This window comes from Pteropus alecto, unplaced genomic scaffold (assembly GCF_000325575.1).
Source record: "Pteropus alecto unplaced genomic scaffold, ASM32557v1 scaffold8, whole genome shotgun sequence".
In the NCBI taxonomy this organism is placed as follows: domain Eukaryota; kingdom Metazoa; phylum Chordata; class Mammalia; order Chiroptera; family Pteropodidae; genus Pteropus; species Pteropus alecto.
In genome coordinates this window covers 18,508,081-18,526,514 of record NW_006494609.1, presented here as the reverse complement: position 1 = coordinate 18,526,514, position 18,434 = coordinate 18,508,081, and the positions used below count along the sequence as shown (strand labels likewise).

The following is an 18,434-nucleotide window of genomic DNA, read 5'->3' as shown; positions in this document are numbered from 1 at the left end:
AGAATCAGAACACCTGGGTTCTGCCCACCTCTGCTGCTCACAGGCAGGCTGCTGAGTCCCTCAAACTGTCCAAGTCTCGGCTCTATCATTCACAAAATAAAGTGTTCTTGAGTCAACGTAACAGTCTCAGTGTTTTCCTGTTCTCCCTTGACAATCAAACAGCACGTTGTTTTTGAACACTGGAGAGAGAACAGTGTAGTGTGCGATGGAAGGAACTTATGATCAGTACACCATAAGCTGCTGATCTGCTGTGTGGGAAGTTTAATGATTGATTCTGGACTTGGAGGAAGGGTGGGAAGAGGGTCATCATAGGAAATGAGGTGTGCACCTTTTCATGATCATACTGCCCCCAAGAATCCTGGGAGAGGACACAGCTGAGCACTGGTGCTTTTGAAAGATTCTTCAGGTGGCTTAAAGCCCATATCTACTGCATTTCCCCTTCAATTAATATATATGAGCAAATGTAGAAAATGTGAAAAGTATAAAGAAAATGAAAATTACCTATCTTACCACTTAGTGGACTACTATGAACATGTAGATTTTATTTCATTTTTCTGTTACATAGATTATTTCTCAAAATAGATTGGTTCTATATCGTTTTCATGGAGTATACTTTTTCCCAATTACCATTTTTTCACAAATTTTCATGGCTTCATATTTTCCCATGAACAAAATGTGGAATAACAATCACTTTTTAGAGACATTCCCATTTTTCATTAGAGAAAATGAACATCCTTACAGTGTATCTTTTGCCGAAACATCCTCCTATGCTAGATTGCTAAAATATTACCAGTACAGAAGTTGTAAGCTTTGTAAAGGCTCTATTACAAAGTTTTCCAGAAAGTTTCACCAATATATCCTCCAATAGAATGGAAGAGTGCTCTCTCATTAAATCTTTACTGGTATCATTTTGTTTAAAGAAGAGAAATTATTGAATTATTAGGTGAAATGGCCCAACATAGCTAACCCCATTTACCTTTCTTGAATTACTGGTCAGGTTGAGTATCTTTCATGTGGTTACTGGATGTTTATATTTTTTTTCAGAGTTGTTTCATCATATTATTTGCCTATTCTCATTTTTTTCTTATTGAGTTGTAAGATTTATTGAGTTTATTTTTTTAAAAATTTTCCTTTGAAAGTATAATCAAGACTTAATTTATCTGGTCCAATTCTTTAACCATCTAGGTAACATGGAGGTTTTAATACCTAGCAGAAGTTTTAATAGCTGTGTAGATTATTAAATCTCTCTGTTCTTCTTTCACAGTAATAAAAAGAGCAACTCACTTCACATTAAATTGTAACAATACTGAATTCAAAAATGGAAAACGAAAGCTCCTGGAATCAGTCATTTATCACAAAATGAACAATTTCAATTTTTAAACATACAATCACTTTTCTCCATACTTAACTCAAAATGAGTAAACAGAATTTTATTCAAACTTTACAAATATCCTTTACAGTAAGCCTGAGATTAAGCATGAGAAAGTTCAACCTGAAGTTAGACTTCATTGCCCAGTTAAGCATCTGAAAATGAAGCTGAGAATGAATATGTATTTATCAAACATAATGAAAGCATTCCAATGAAGTTTGACAATGAGAGTGACCTAAAGAGAACCTTAATTTGCTCTGGTCTACATGATCTTTAGAGCCTAAAGTACCTATTATTTAATAATGATTAAAAAAAGCCTGCGGATGACAAATTTATGAAGGTGTGTCCAGATGCAGAATTTTAGTTCAACATTTCTATAGCTGCTGCTTTAGACTATCATTAAAAAACAATGTCCCCAATCCTCATTATTCAACATGTACTTGAAAACATGTAGCAGCATGGAATAGTTAAGTTTATAAATAGTAGTACCTGTAATAAAATATAAAATACAGATTCTCCCTTTTTCAAATATTAAGTCTTTGAATGCTCATTCATCCTTTGGTTTCAAACCCATACAATGCACTCATACTACATTGTAGATTTAGCATTGAGATGGAACACTGTACATCTGTTGGGAAGGAGGGGAGCCATGGGAATAGCAAAGCACTATGTTATAGAGAGTAAACGTTGAAGCAAAAATACTTTCTGAATATATACTGTACATCATGTAAACAAACATTCATAAGAATCAACACAGGCCAAAATATTGTTTTTTAGGAAATCAGAATCTTCTTTCATTAAAATCCCACACATTGAAGATGCTTTTTGTTAAGAAAAAGAATGGAGCCTGTTCCTATATTTGCTTATGTGCTTAAATACCTTGGAAACAAGTAATTATTACATTCATTTGCTAACGGTTTGTCCTTTTAGTTGGCTGGCTGTTGCAAACAAGGAATACAGAACTATTTCAGTCCCTGTTTTTCATTCAATACTAGCTAAGTAATATATAATTAATTCATCTTTTATCAGTCCATATTAATAATATAAATAGATTAAGTGAAGCAGTGAATTTCAAAATTTGTGCAGGGGAAACTAGTTGATAATTTGTTTCCGGTAAGGCTAGTACCAAAATAATTACTACAAAGTCAGTCCACGCTAGTAGTAAACCCCTGATTTACCAAGCTGAATCAAAGTTTGCAGTTAGGTGATTTTAATTCCTATATTACTGTGCAAATCCAGAATTTCCTATGTCATAGAGTGCTGGCAGCATCGAAGCCCTGTAATAACAGAATGAAATACTGATTTGGTTTTGAAATGCAGAGATACTATATGAAGAAGTTTGAATGTCCTATTGATGGTGTCACAGCAATGGCCTTAGGATTCCCTTAATGAATCAGAAACTAAGAAAGATGGCTCATTAGTCAATAAGTTCTGAGTCAAAATCCTAAATTTGAAGCAAGAAATGATAAAGACACAAAATCAAAGATGCAGTCTCTACTATGACCATATGCAAGAATTGCAAGCTTTATGTCAGTATTTTGAACCAGCAGCCGCCCCCTCTAAGGAAAAAGCTTAGTTGTGACTATCCATCCCTTTTCAAAGCTTCCAGTCTTTGAAGGAGTGCGTTTCCGAAGGCATCCCGGTAGGCGGGGCTGAGCGTATCCAGCAGGGAGTAGACTGTTTCATGGTATGGAGTCTGTAAGTGATCATCCACCTGATCAAAAGTGTAACCTACCACCTACAAGAGAAATTCAACAGTGAATTCAATAATTAGATTTCATCTTGGTACAGAAAGCAATAACCAATTGTTTACATGGGTCATTCTTAAATGTACAGTTTTCAATCAAACAGTTACAATATGCATATTTTAAATACAACCTTTAATACTGAAACAATTTATAACACCTAGGAATATCTGCAAAATGCTTTCTCTACAACTTTTTTCTCGAAATTTAAATGACTTAACCTACTCCTGGTCCTAAAAGGAATGTAAAATAGGCAAAGAATTTAAAAACTTACACAAAAATTGTGTTTCATTTTCATAGTCTAAAACATGTTTCAACTGAATTCCACATATATTGAGGGTCTACTATATAAAGATGCTATAATAGATAATATATTATTAGTTCGCATTTTTATCACTATTTGGTTTAGACTTTTCATAAAAAATTCTAGAAATTGTTTATAGCTTTAATCCTGCTTTATAATTAGTTATCTGAAAGGCTACTTCCACGTTACTGATACATTACTTATCTATTTGGGAAACGAATACTCAACTCACTGAGATAAAACAAACTGTTATTCTGTGTGGCTTTTTATCCTTTAAACACAACTAAAGCTTTTCTCTCTGCCAAGATTATGAGATATATTATGGTTCACTAGTACAGTATCGGGCAAAATTAATTTAGTTTTTGTTTACTTGACTACAGCTTGTGAATACCCTATATAAACCCTCAATTTTTATGACATCTATTCAAGCTGTAGAAGATGCATATTTATGTTAGAAGTGGCATTGTTGTTTTAATGAAAAGCAGAGGCAGACATCTAAGGAAGATGAGCCACACATCTTCAGAACCATACTTCACGGCCGCACTTTCTACAGTGTCCAACGGTCACCCCTTATCCGCGGGGGACACGTTCCAGGACCCCCAGTGGATGCTTGAAACTGTGGATAGTACCAAACTCTCTCTATATTATGGTTTTCTCCTATACAGAGAAACCTATGAGAAACCTGAGAAAGTTAAATTTATAAATTAGCAAGAGATTAACAATAACTAATAATAAAATAAAAGAATTATCACAATCTACTGTAATAAAAGTTATGTGATGTGGTCTCTCTCTCTGGTAACTGAGATGGCTGCTAAGTGACTAATGGGTGGGTGGTGTATACAGCGTAGATACAAAAGGGTGATTCTTGTCCGGGCAGCGTGGAAGGCGGCGGCACGAGATGTCATTACGTTACTCAGAAAGGCATGTAAGTTGAAACGTATAAATTATATCTTTCTGGAATTTTCCATTTAATATTTTCAGATTGTGGCTGACCACAGGTAACCAAAACTGCAGAAAGCAAAACTGTGGTACGGCAGAGGACCACCACATTACAGTTCCATCTGCCCCTCTCTCATCTCCGTGAGACACAGGGATCAGGTCTTATTCATTGTTTAGTTCCAATTCCTGACACAGGACAATTGTGTTAAGTGAACAGGACTGAAAAAGCAAACATTTAAGTACCTATTATGCCAGGTTTTATAACTGATCTAGATCTTTTTGCATACTTTATTCATATAATTACCCCCCAATACTTTTCAGTTTTTTTTTTTTTTTTTTTAAACTCCAGGTTATAGATAAAGAATCAGAGACTTGGAGAGGCTGACTGACTCACCCAATATCACTCAAGTTCACATGTAAGACTTCTGATTCTGATCAAAACCCTTCCTACCTCACCAAAGCCATCTTAGAATTAATCGAGATAAGATAAATTAATTTACCTGGAGTCATTTTTCCTCTGCTTTTGCTTTGCCTATTTCTATTTAAGATCTACTTCTAAAGACTACAAGCTTTAAGTACAAATTCAGAGGTTTAGGAAGGCATATACAAAAATTAGCCAATTCAGGTATTACTCTCAAAGTAAAAGCAGCCATCTACATGGCAGTCGTGAGGGAACCGGGAGTGGTGAAGATGCTGGCCTTTCAATGTGCTTCAATGTAAGTGACCCTCTGACAAGGAATATACAGAACATGTGATTCATAAACATCTTAAGGAAACTGAATGTAGCGAAATAGAGATGTTCACGTAGTCCCTGAATATAATATTATGTGACATTCTTACCTCTTACTTAGGCCTTGGCCTCTCTACCTTACGATACTGTGCAACTTTGGGGAACTACCCTTGACGAATATAGAAACGGAAAAGTCAGAGATCTTTGACCAAGACCGAATATTAGTTAATTGGTAAAGTTAAGAAAAAAATCTTGGAGTTCTATTCCTTGTTTTTAGATTTTTATAATCGTTAAGTGGGTTTTGTTTGTTTGTTTGTTTTTTAATGAAAAGCTGGTCTGGGCGGTGCTTTCTACTATTCTAAACCCAGTAATCTGGCTTAAGGAATGTAAGGAGGTCACTGTGCCTAGAAAAGCTCACACGTAATAAAGAGACACTTGTAATAAAGAGCCTGGAAGACACTCTTGGAAATCTGGATGTGTGACTGTCTGCTGTGACTTAATTCTGGTCCAACGGCTGGAGAACAGTGGAGTAAAGTGTGTTGTTTTAATAGAAGAAACATTTGTAAGAGGTAGAAAAAGATCCTCTCAATACAATGATTGCAAAACTCATCCAAAGCAGAGAATGCATAATTTTGGTGGACATATTTAGCTATAGGTAAGAAATAAATTAATTTTGGGGGTGATGATTAAAACAAAGTAACACTCTGCAAATCAAATGTTTTTCCTTTAAAAAAAAAATCCATCTCCCCATGTTCACTGAAAAGACTTTAGAATTTAAAAAATTCCTAGAAAGAGAAGTTCTCCTTAAAAAAATCTTGGAAGCTACTGAGTGTTGAGTTCTCATTTAACACTTTCCCACTCCCTGACCCCTCTTTCATAAAGCGGAAAAGATAGAAATACATTTTTTTTCCTCTAAAAAGAGAAGGGCCTTACCCTAAGCCCCGCCTCAGTGAGCTCCAGGCAGTATCTGTTCCCTTCTCTGGTTTCCACGTTGATGTAGGCCACGTCATCCGCACAGCGCAGGGTTTTTGAGACAAACATGTTGTTAACAGCAAAGAGAACATCGTTTACAACTGCTTCAGCTTCCAGCCTCATGTCTTTCATATCAGTTCCTTCGAAACCATTAAGCTCTGCATTTTCTTCAAAACCTGACATGCTGCTTAGCTCCATGGGGTTACAGTCTGTTTCCATCCTGCAAAAAAGAAGACATCAAACTTGCCTACAGAAACAAGTTCCGTATGTTACGGCTGCATTAAAAGCGGCGACATCTTACAACTGCTGCTCAGTTAAAAACATTAAGTAGTTAACAACTTTTAGGAAAAATATTGTTTAAATTATTTCTAGTAGTTTTTCACAATAAAATTATAGACACTTATAGATTTTCAAAAGAAGGATCTCTATTCACTTCTCCCCAAAAGGTTAATTCCTATGTTGGTAAGAATTGAGAATATCAGTTTTTAGCTATTTCAAACAATGCCTCAGTAAAAATCTTAGTACACTGTTCTTTTTAAATGTATAATTATTTTTCTAAGATAGAGATTTAAAACTGGAATTGCTGAGTCAAAGTACGTGCTCATTTTAACTTTCGATAGTGCTGATTTACCATTCAAAAAAAGGCTGTACTGATTTAAATTCGATCAGCAGAATACGAGGGACTGTACCCTTTTCCACCACATTCTTTCCAATACTTTTTAATATTTGCCAGTTTGAGAGGCAAAGAATCATGTTCTCAGCCACTAACCCTACCTCAGAGAAACTGAATCAAAATCTCTAGGAGATTTTTTCTGGGTATTTTTTCAGAGCTTCTGGGTGATTCTACTGTATAGTCATTAAAATTTAGAATCTAAATTATCAGCAAAAATCTTAGAGAGATAGAGTTCCCACAGCTGCATGTTATTTGCACATTATAAATATCAAAACTATTTGCTAAAGATAATTTATGATAAACTATATAAAACTATTTTAAAAAGTTATAGAGCAAATGTACAAATATATTCCTCTAGTCCCATTCTAATGGTATATTTATTTTAAAGATCCTTTATCTAGCTTCCCACAGTACTTTACAAAATGTCACTCCTAACAATACAAGTTAATTGATTTACCAATCATTGCTAAAGCAGTCTGTAAGATAACTGAAATCTAATATTGACTTACTATATATAAATGTAAAGATACTTGATTTTCTAAAAATTCCTACCTTACTCTAAATATAATATACTTGGTTTTATAAATAAAAAATGGGCCCATTTTTTTTACAGAGTCAGTTTGAAGACTTTGAAATTTGTTCACTATAAATCTCTTAGCTTCACAGATATCAAACATCTTTATTTGGCTTAAGTAATCGAATACCTCAATTAGGGATGTCAGAAATAATCATCATTACATGAAAAAGATGTTTGTATGAGACAGTGTGACAGTATATAAAGTTTTTAAAGCAAGAGTCTAATTCATTGCAATTAGGACCTTAATGACGGAGAAAGATGAAGGATCCCCACAAGGATGGGGAAATCCTCACAGGTCAGTAAAGCAGGTCATCAAACTGTTATGTAGTAATTAGCACCAAGTGGCAAGAAAGAGAGATACACTTCCTAAGACTGTGAACTTCTAGACGATTTTTTCTAAAATATCTTTGAATGACACAGAAAACAGCAGACATTCAGAACTTCTGCCAATGATATAAATGAAAGATTTTATTAATGAAGCATTACACAAGAACATTTTAAGTTTACTAAAGTATTATCATAACTTCTCTTCTGTTGGTTGTCACAGGCTCTTATTTATAGCCTTTCCCTTTCCTAATAGCACCCAGATTTTCCAAGGGGAACCATAATGCCCCCTTCTCCTACTAAGTAAAGTAACCATGCAATTTGGGCGAGATTGACTTCAACCCCAGTGACAGACTGTTCTAAACTAATCAATATACAAAATTCTTCTAGTCACTTTAACTCAGAATAGAGCACAGAGCTCCAGTTGTTCCTGGCATGGAAACATCCTGAGATGGGAAAAAATAGCTCAAGGATGCTGCTGACAACAGGAAAAGAACAGAGCCAAGAGAGTCACTGAGAATGGAGCCAGAGGCCTGATGGCTGCCCAAGCTTTGCCCTTTCCAGTTATTGTCGGCAATAAATTCCCATCAATTTACTGGCCACTATCAGAAAGTATCCTGATTTACAAGACTACCTACCAAAAGTGAAAAGCAGTGATTTACTTAGCTCTTGAAGAGCTTTATATACGAGATTGGAAAAATGGTGATATTTTTGTACCTGTCATACAGAAACTGCTTATAAAAGCTCTGCAGAATTTGAATATCAATATGTGCCTGTATCAAGTTTCATATTGCTGCCGTAACAAACTATAACAAACTTAGTGACTTAAAACAACACAAATTTATTTTCTTACAACTCTGGAGATGAGAAATATAAAATGAAGGTGTCAGCAGGGCAGCATTCCTTCTGGGGCCGTCAGGGGAGAATTTGTTTCCTTGCCCTTTCTAGCTTCTGGAGGCCACGTGGATTCCTTGGCTCATGGTCTCTTTCTGCCTTCAAAGCATGTCACTCTGACCTAAGGACACTTGTGATCCCATCGGGCGCACCCAGACAAGGTCCCCCATTCAAGGCCCTTAACTTAGCAAACCTGCAAAATTCCTTTTGTCATATAAGGTAACATAATCAGTTTCTGGGGATTAGGACATGGACATCTTTGGGAGGCCATTATTCTATCACAGTGTCGATATCTTATTAGCAGAAAAAGTCTCTGAAGGTAATTGAAGTAACTTCATTTTCTGCCCTTCCATTTTGGAACAGTCATAATTTACTTTTAATTAACACATTAAATGGGCAGTGTAAATAGGCAGTTTACACGAGTCTCTTAAAAGGAGGCCCAGAGTACTTGTCAAGTTCACTGCCTTTTTTGGAAAGGTTCTTTAATTACGAGTTTCATGCTTTGTACTCTGAAACTCCAGAACTATCATCTCAGCACAATGTACTAAGGATGGGTGTTTCAATTAGAGGCACAATCTTGAAGCCCGCAAGGTGTCTATGAATTGTCCTAAATCAAGAATTCTGTTCAACTACTTGATTCAGGATGGTAACTGGCATATCCAATTAGTTCCTCTCTTGAGGAGTCTGAACACAGCCAAAAAACATGAAGTCAGTTGGTTTTGACAGAAGCCACAGAAGCAAAGCACAGACCAACTGGGTGGCCTTGTCAATGGGGCACTAGAGAAGTGGTTTCTACTTTTTTTGATCATGCATCCCAATAAATGAAAGTATTTTGAGCAGATACCTCATAATATGTATATTTACATATATATTCTACTGCAATTAAAATATTAAAAATACAAACGGGATGTCAAATTTGAAATGTAAACTTATTTTCTTACTTCTCAGTGGATTATCTTGTATACCTAATTGTGGAAACCTGCACACTGAGGGGGAGGAAATATGTGCCCATTTTGTACCACCACCAGAATTACTATCGACACGTAAGAGCTGCTGTCAGGTTGCCAAAATGGCTGACTCATCTATGTGAATTCTGTAAAAATTCTTGGATTCCCTTTCTGTGGGTAGGACAACTGATCATTATGTAAGAAATTCCAGACCAACAGGACTTTCTGTGATGGCAGAAATGTTCCTTAATTATGCTGTCCAGTACAGTAGCTACTAGCCACACATAGCTTCTAAGCACTTGGAAGTCTGGCTAGAGTGACTGAGGAATGGAATTTCAAATTTTATTTAATTTTCAGTCATTTAAATTTAAATAGCTAGTGGTTACTGTATCAGAGAGCACAAGTCTAGACTTTTGTGAATATTTGTGGATAATATGAAATAATGAACTGAGTTATATTATGGTTGAAAAGCTAATAGATGTAAAGTTAATAACTGAACTAAGCTTACTAGATATAAGAGTAGTGAGATCTGGAAATACATATGAGAAAATCTATTTTGAACTTTAGCTACTCTGTAGAGGGGAATTAACCATCATTGTTTCAACTGGTAAAAACTAATGAATTACTTCTTTTATTATGCAATCTTATCAATTTAGATTCCAAGTTTATTAATTAAATATCATAATCCACTGGTGCATCATTTTTCCAGCATTTTTCTAAGCATTAGAATACTAACTGAAGATGTCTACTGGTAGCTTATAGCCTAATTTAGGAGATAAGACAGGTATGTAAAAGATGTACACAAATATTAATATTACACACATACATAATTAAAACTTAAGAAGTGTACTTAATTGGGAGGGGCAGATGATTAGGGAAAACAATGATATATCTTGGTCCTACTACAAACTTATCACGTAACTTATACGAACTTAGGCAGCCATTGGACTCATGTTTTTCTCATTTATAAGAGGAACGGGTGAGACATTCTTTACTGTTCTCGAGAGCTCTGACATTCCATAACCTATGACATAATTGTTGGTTATGATGGGTCTTGACTCATGGAACAGGTAAGTCAAAATAGGTCTTGAATGAACACAGATGAGGAGATATAGGAAAGCTGAAAGGACTTGAAAATTGTAAAGAATTATTCATAGGGAATAATGCATAAGCAAGTCTGTACAGGGTGTGATAGGATAGTAAGGAGACCAGCTTAGTTTAATATAAAGAAATTGTTGGGGAGTAATAGAAAGGGGTAGCTTAATTTCACAGAGTGCTGATATGCAGAGGAATTTAATTTTGATATAATAGGCCATTTTAAGCTCTTGAGAATAGGAATAGCAATGTCTTCATACTTCAAGTGGGTTTTTTATAGGCAGAATATAGTTTGGTTCTTTTTTTATCCAATCTGGAGGTTTCTACATTTTAATCGGGGTGTTGAGACCATTTACATTTAATAGAATAACTGTGATTGATACGATTAGTATGATTAATTTGGTTACTATCTATCTTGCTGTTTGTATTCCATTTGTTCCATCTGTACTTTACTCTCTTTTCCTCGCTGCCTACTTTTTGGACTAACTACTTTTTAGGATTCTATTTTACATCCTTTGGTGGCTTATTAACTATAACTCTTTATTGTGTGTATTGTGGCTGCTTTAGAGTTTAAAGTATACATCTTAATCAGTCTACCTCCGAGTGATATTATACCACTTCGCATAGACCCTAACAAGGGTATACTAGCCTTTGTGCTATTTTCATCATATATTTTACTTCTACATTTTAGTAACTTCATAATACACGTTATTTTTGCTTTACGCAGTTAATAATTTTTCAAAAAGATTTCGGTGATAAGAAAAAAGTATATTTTGTTTAACTATATAGTTACTATTTCTGATACCCCCATTCTTCTGTGTTGATCTACACCTGCATCTATAATCTGTTATCATCTTCCTTCTACTAGATGGATTTCCATTAACATTTCTTGTAGTATAGATCTGCTGCTGTAAAATTCTTTCGGCTTTTGTATATCTGAACAAGTCTTCCAACTTCATTTTTGAAAGTTAGTTTTGCTAGGTATAGAATCCTAGGTTGACAGGTTCCCCCCCACCCCCTTTCGAGACTTTTAAAGATGTTTCTCATCTATCATCTTGCTTGCATTGTTTCCCATGAGATATGTGATGTCATTATTATCTTTGTTCCTATTGGTGTAGTTTTCTATGTTTCTTTTCTTAGGGTTCATTGAGCCACTTGCAACTGTGGATTTACCATTTTTAACACATTTCAAAAAAATTTGGCCATTATTTTTTCAAACATTTATCTGTCCCACCTCCCTTTGGGGGCTCCTGATTTCATATTAGTCCAGCGAAGGTGTCTTACTTCTCATTGCTTGGTTCATTTTTCAGTCTCTTTTCTCTTTGTGTTTCACTTTGAATAGTTTCTATTGCTGTCTTCAAGTTCACTATTCTTTTCTTCTGCAGAACCCATGCTATTAATCCTACGCAGTGTGTTTTGCATCTTGAAATTGTGATTTAATTTGAGTTGTTTGATTTAGGTCCTTTTTATATCCTCTGAATCTATTGTACGTTCAAGCTTTCCTCTAACTTTTTGTCTTCTTTTTTTTTTGTAAACATATGAAATAGTTATAAGTGTTTTAATGTGCTTGTCTACTCGTTTCATTGTTTTTTTCTGGGTTAGTTTCAACAGATTTTTCTCTTCGTTAAGGGTTGTATACTGCTGCTTTGGGTGCCTGGTTTTTTTTTTTTTAATATGAGAATTTTTTAACGACTAATGAAAGGGAAATATAATTATCACAATTTCTTAATGGATTTTAGAAGTAAAAATCAAAATACATATTTAGAAATATTTAGGGGAAATGTCTATAGAATATTACAAGTAGGTGCCTGGCAATTTTTGATTAAATACCAGACAGTATGGATTTTACCTTGTATGGTGCTAGATATTTTTATATTCCTATAAATATACGTTTTTTAATTTTTCTATTAGAGTTGACGTTCAATATTATTATACATTAGTTTCAGGTGTATAGCATAGTGGTTAGACATTTATTGAGCATTGTCCTGGGGTACAGTTACCTGGAAACAGCTTGATCTTTTTGAGTTTTGTTTTTAGGCTTTTAAAGGCAATATCAAAGCTGAATTTAGTCTCTGGTTAATTCTGCCCCCACTATGGAGGCAAAAGCTTTCTAAGTACGCTGCCCAATGCCCTATGAATTATGAGGGTTTCCATTCTGGGAGATAGGAACAGGAACTATCTCTGATCTTGTTGGAGCTCTGAAAATTCCTCTATTTCTTTTTGCTAATTCTTTCCCCAGCCTGGGTAGTTTCCTCACACCTATGTGTTGGTCAGTATTGAGGTGCACAGACTAGAGGGGGGCCCTCAATAACTCCATAGCTCTCACTCTCTGTGAAGCTCTCTACTTTCCAGTACTCTGTCCTAGATGCCTGTTGCCTCCTAGATCCGTATTCTCAATTCAAGGAGACTAACGAGCTTTACCTGGGTTTCTCCTCTAAGTTCCATGCCTGGAAATTCTCTCTGGGCAACAAACTGAGGCAAAAGGCTCACCTTATTTGTATCTTGCCTCTCAGGGATCACTGTCCTTCACTGCTTGATGCCCAAAGTCTTAAAAACAATTGTTTCCTATATTTTTGCCCATTTCTTTTGTTATTTCAGGTAGAAAAGTAAATTTGGTCTCTGCTGCTCTATCTTAGCTAGAAGTGAAAATTCCATTACCCAGTTTTGAGCTAACTTTGCCATCTTATTACATTGGTTGTTATTTCACTGATTTTGGTCTCTCCTATATTACTCTGAATCTGGTTCCTTCACTGACACACGCTTACTATGTTTGTATGAACAAGTGCTTTTTAACTTGAAAAAATTTGTACTTTGACACTACTTTCAGACTTTTAATCTTTCAAAATTCAGCTCATATACACCTATTTCAGGATTCCCTATCTGATCTCAAAATAAAGTTAATCACTATCCTCCTTCCTTAGTAGAATCTCTGCATTGGTACTATTCTACTTACCATATTGCATTGCAAATGGGGGCCTGTGATGTCTATATCACCAGTACCGTGTCTGGCATAAAGCAGGTCTTCACTAAATATTTTCTGAGTGAATAAACCAAAGAAAAAATTTTAACTCTTTGCTTCTCAAGATGTAGTGCTCAGCCCTGTGACAAAGGGCATACAAAGCCACAGGATAAACATAGCAGACATTCCTTGAAAACACATATCACTATTATAGTAACAACATTATGAAGTATGACGCAAAATGGCCTAGAATTTTAAAGCAAATGGAAGTCTCAAGTCACGTCTTCTTTAAGCTATGTCTCCATACCCCTAGGACTTCTTTTGCCTCTGACAGACATATTTGAGTGAAAAATAGGTAAGGAATAGTGTTAACTGAAGGAATTAACTCAAAAAGCTGGAAATTCTAGGTATCGCATCTGGGGATATGAAGGCAGAGGTGGGAGCTGGTAGAAGGGTAGGAGGTTATAAACGAGTTAGACTTTTTCTAAGTATTTACAGCTCTTCCCACTTCAGTTACATTGTCTGTTGTTAAAAGTTAATTATTGATAGCTCTTACTCCATCTGTTGGTATGATTTGGGGGATGTGTTAGTATTTTTGGAGAATTCGTGAAACTAGTTATCAAAATAGTGATTTCTAAGTCCTTTATTCTGTTTCTTAATTTTTTATACTCCAATTTTTCTACAGCAAAAAATGTATTTATGTTTGCAATAGGACAAAAAAAAATAAATAAAAATGTGATATATTTGAAAGTAGAAGGTGTAGGAAGCAGAAACATTTTTCTTTTTAGGAAAGCCAGGCTACTAAGACAGTTAAAGTAATTGATAGCTTCAGTTTCAAAGGAAATGAAAAGTTTGAATTTATCTGCATTTTGAACAACTGTTTTGAAAGTAAAGGTGAAGAAAGTTGATTAATCATAATTAGCAATGTTGATTAATCATAATTAGCAACATTTAGAATTCAGGCGAATCTAAAGCTAGTTTAAATCTTTATTTTCTGTAACATATAACATTTAATCTATTTTCAACAACTCAAAGACTTATACTTTGAAAAAATTTTAAATTAGAATCATTGTAGTATAACAAATATAAAGTACTTTAGTAATTCAAATACAAATGGCCTACTTTTCCATTTGTATACTGATTTATAAAGTTACTCTGTACCTTACTTTCAATGACAGTGACACATATACGCTAATAACAAATCGAGCCAACAGAATTGTACTGTACTTTTGTTGAGTAAGGGGGTGCTGAGGGTGAAGAAATGTTAATTTGAGAAGTTGTTTAAACTGTAAATAAGCAGCAACACTACAACCTTGTGAACAACTTTCCCTTCAAAACCAGAAACTGTAATTGAGAATCTAAGACTCTCAAAAACAGGATGCTTAAAAAAAATTCCAGGAATGAGTTTTGGTTGCTATATAATCCTTTAGGTTATAGAGAGAATTTGGTATATTATAAGTACATTCTAACCAACACACACACATACATACAAATCAATATCTAAAGAAATATAAACTAGAAAACTTCTTTGCTTTCCACTTAAACTCTAAATTGGCTTTCCACCATGTTCTGAGCAATATTCTGTTGCCAGCATCTTCATACATAAATAATTTAGGAAGCAGCCTGACAAAACAACAGAGTCAGAAAGATTTCAAGAGTAGTATACAGATATCAAATTTTCACTTTGAAAGGTTGACTTTTCAGTTGAATTACAACAGTTGGCTGAAGGCTAGAAGGCAGTATCTTAATCATGGTTACTTTTATTGCACCATACATCACAGTCTGCAAAATCATCTCAACATGAACGAGAAGCAATCAGTCTGGTGTGGTTGTTAAGGGCTCTTGAAAAGACTGATGGGGAAAGAATCTCGGTGCTGCTAGTTACTCTGCATTTTGGAGCAAGATATTTGAATCTTTCTCTGTCACACATTCCTTCTAAGGTGAAGCCAAGAGCATCTACCTTAAGGGGACACTGAGAGAACTACATGAGTGAATACGTGGAAAGTACTTAGTGTGATGCTGGGCACATAGTAAGCTCAAGAAATATTATGTTATTTATTATACACTAAAATATTTTAAAATATCTTTAAAGAAGAAAGAGCTGAACCTGAACTCAAGCGGTTTGATTCTTTGCACTTCATTGTGTAGGGTGGCTGCGACTGCTGCCTTATATGACTCCAAGAGCCAAGGAGTCACCACCGCATGCCCAACGTTGGAGCCCTAACATCACATTCTTGTTACATCAAGTGAAAATCTTAAAAGGCCAATGAGATCCCACTGGCTTTTCTTGGTATTTCACGTTAACGTGGATTTCTTTGAAGGATGAACCATTAGGAATCTTTTTATAGAATTCTTAAAAATTTGACACTGGTTGGCTGGTAATTATCTTCACCTTCTTCAATAAACGCTAGGTGCTAACATTTTGTGTACTTTGACAAAATACAAAAATAGCACTGCGATTTAGGAGCGAAAGGTATAATGACAGGTCTTAAACCTTAACACATACGCTCAATTTCTCCTAGAAAGCATAAAATGTACAAGGCAGTACACTTAACTTTAAAGGAAATGTTATACAATCTTCCAATTTTTATTTTCCTTTTCTGATATTTAAAATTTCAGGCATTCTATGGACAGCCTGAATGTAATTCTACATTCCAAAAGAAATCACTTACTTAACAGGTGAACCTGAAAGAAGTCAACTGTACCCATTCCTCAAAAGTCCAGTTCAAATTTGTTTAAACTCCTTTTATGTCAAATATTATTATTCATGAACATGTCTTATTCTCTCCACAATTTACCCAGAATCCATCTGCTTTTTACCATCTTCACTGCTACCACTCTAATCCAAGCCACTGTCATCTTTTGCCTGGATTATTGCATTATTCTTGTCTTCCCCTTTTCCTTCCATCTCTATACGAGTCTATTCTCAACACAGCAGGTGGCATGTCACTCCTCTCCTCAAACTCCTTTACCCAGAATAAAAGCCAAAGTCCTTATAATGGCCTATGATGCCCTGTATTACCCGACCCTTACTCTACTCCTATCCTATCTACCTTTCCCCTTACTGCCCCCTGATGTTCCTGGAACTCACCAAGCATGCTCTTGCCATAGCGCCCTGCACTTGTTGACCCTGCCTGGAAAACAACTATTCCAGGCATTCACATGCCTTGCTCCCCAGCTTTCATCAAATCTCTGCTAAAATGTCACCTTATTAAATCAGAGTGGCCTTCCCTTCCCCTAAAAAGTGACAAATCTCCTCCCTCTCCATTCCCCTTTTATTGCTTTATTTTTTTCCTACGCACTTATCACCACATGGCATGATTTATTTGACTGTTTCCTTTGCCTTCAATAAAATGTGAACTCTGAGAAGGCAGAGCCTTAATTGGTTCAGTGCTGAATTCCCAGCACCTAGAATAGTCTGGCTCATGCAGACAATCATTTATTAAACAAAGGGAACAGACAGACCTTTCACTCTAGAACATAAGCTCCTTGAAGGTTCTTCTGGATTATTCTTTAGCCTTTTCACCTAACCAGCTGTAGAGACTTTCATTTAATAGACACTTAACCTATTCCCCGTCTGCCCTGATAACACTCACGGGGTGGTGCCTGTGGCTACAATGTTACCCTGAGATAACTCGCAGGTGACAGCCCTAACCTTACTCCCAAAGTCTGCCACAAAATCTTTTATTAGTACTTTCCCATCACTGTAATATATCAAGTGTCTTTGGAAACAAAAGTTATCTATTTATAGCATTCTACTTTTAGTAGTGGTATTTCCATTTACAAAATATAGTAATTCTTGATTGTTGAAAATGTCAAATCCTAGAAAATATAGGAAAATATAGCATTCCTACGAGTGATGTTAACACTGTTCTCAAACAGCCAAAGATTCATTTGATGAATCCGATTTATGTGTATATTTCTGTTACATCAGGATTAGAGGCAAGTTGTTTAGAAATAACTCCAATAAGTTTTTATATTTTATTTTCATATTGAAAACCACACAGATTCACTTCAGTCTTAAAGAGCGTGTTTATATAAAATTAAATTAACGCTGAAAGCGAGCTGCAGTTTTTTTTTTTTCCTGAAGGGGAAATGTGTTAACAAATACCCTTGAATGAAGAGCCAGGAAACTGGTTACTACTGCCAGTGCTTCCCGCAAGTCTACAAAGAATGAGAGGCACCAACGATCCAAACACCTACACACACTGGCGCGCACACTGCTTCTGAAATGAAAAGGTGGTTTGGACGAAGAACTAGTCTTCTCTATTTTACAGTATTTTGGGGCTGTTAGTATTTCTAAAGCATTCATGAATTATAAACAAAATCTCCTTAAACAAGCCGTCTTAATTTACTACCCTTAATCCAATGGTATGAATCAGGATTGTTTGGGTTGGTTCTCCGCTCATCTCATTTAATTTTCATTAACAATCCTCGGAGGTTCGATATCAATACGCTCACGCTAGGCAAAGACTCAGAGGGAGGTGGGCCGTCCCAGGTGGCTTGGCCAGTGTGAGGACTGAAACCCAGGCATCTGGCTTCCAAGCCACAGGACACCCGCGCAAACCTTTCGCGGGCGACCAAGTTAGGAGCCAGCTCCGCCCCTGCAGGAGTTGCCTCCTCCAAGGCAGAAATGCGATGGCGCAGGTTCTCAGAACCGCACGAGCTCTTCGCCCCGGTTTCCGCGAGCTCAGGGTGGCTGGGGCGTTAGCATTGACCAGGGAAAGCGGTTCTGCCCGCAAATGCCTCGAAAACTCAAGTTTCCCGGTCGCTGGGGCAGCGCACCCAGGATGAAGAAAGCGCTCCGGAGATGGAGCTGAAGCTTTGGAAACAATACCTGAATGAGGCGGGCGACGAGTAACTTGCTGACAATGGGCGCCGGTCAATACTCCGGGGCCGCGGGGAC

General features: G+C 36.0%; 1 protein-coding gene across 3 annotated transcripts; it reads right to left on the bottom strand.

The window, feature by feature from the left end:
• Positions 1 to 517: 517 nt before the first annotated feature.
• GSKIP (GSK3B interacting protein) lies at positions 518 to 18,428 on the bottom strand. Of its 3 annotated transcripts, XM_015599744.2 has the most exons (4): positions 18,366 to 18,382; positions 13,523 to 13,606; positions 6,021 to 6,279; positions 518 to 3,107 (listed from the first exon to the last, which is right to left on the bottom strand). In XM_015599744.2, the coding sequence occupies exons 3-4, from the start codon at positions 6,276 to 6,278 to the stop codon at positions 2,952 to 2,954; spliced, it is 414 nt and encodes a 137-aa protein (XP_015455230.1). In that variant the 5' UTR covers position 6,279; positions 13,523 to 13,606; positions 18,366 to 18,382; the 3' UTR covers positions 518 to 2,951. The 3 variants fall into 3 exon arrangements, with proteins under 3 accessions (XP_015455230.1, XP_006925630.1, XP_015455231.1); XM_006925568.3 differs by lacking the exon at positions 13,523 to 13,606 and having other exon boundaries at positions 18,366 to 18,428; XM_015599745.2 differs by lacking the exons at positions 13,523 to 13,606; positions 18,366 to 18,382 and adding an exon at positions 10,389 to 10,511.
• Between the last annotated feature and the right edge of the window lie 6 nt (positions 18,429 to 18,434).

Excerpts from the sequence above, each read along its gene's own strand:
- GSKIP (XM_006925568.3), bottom strand. The coding sequence starts at position 6,278 with ATGGAAACAGACTGTAACCCCATGGAGCTAAGCAGCATGTCAGGTTTT. Across the intron at positions 3,108-6,020 it reads TCACTGAGGCGGGGCTTAGG|GTGGTAGGTTACACTTTTGA; the intron begins GTAAGGCCCTTC and ends TTTCTCTTGTAG.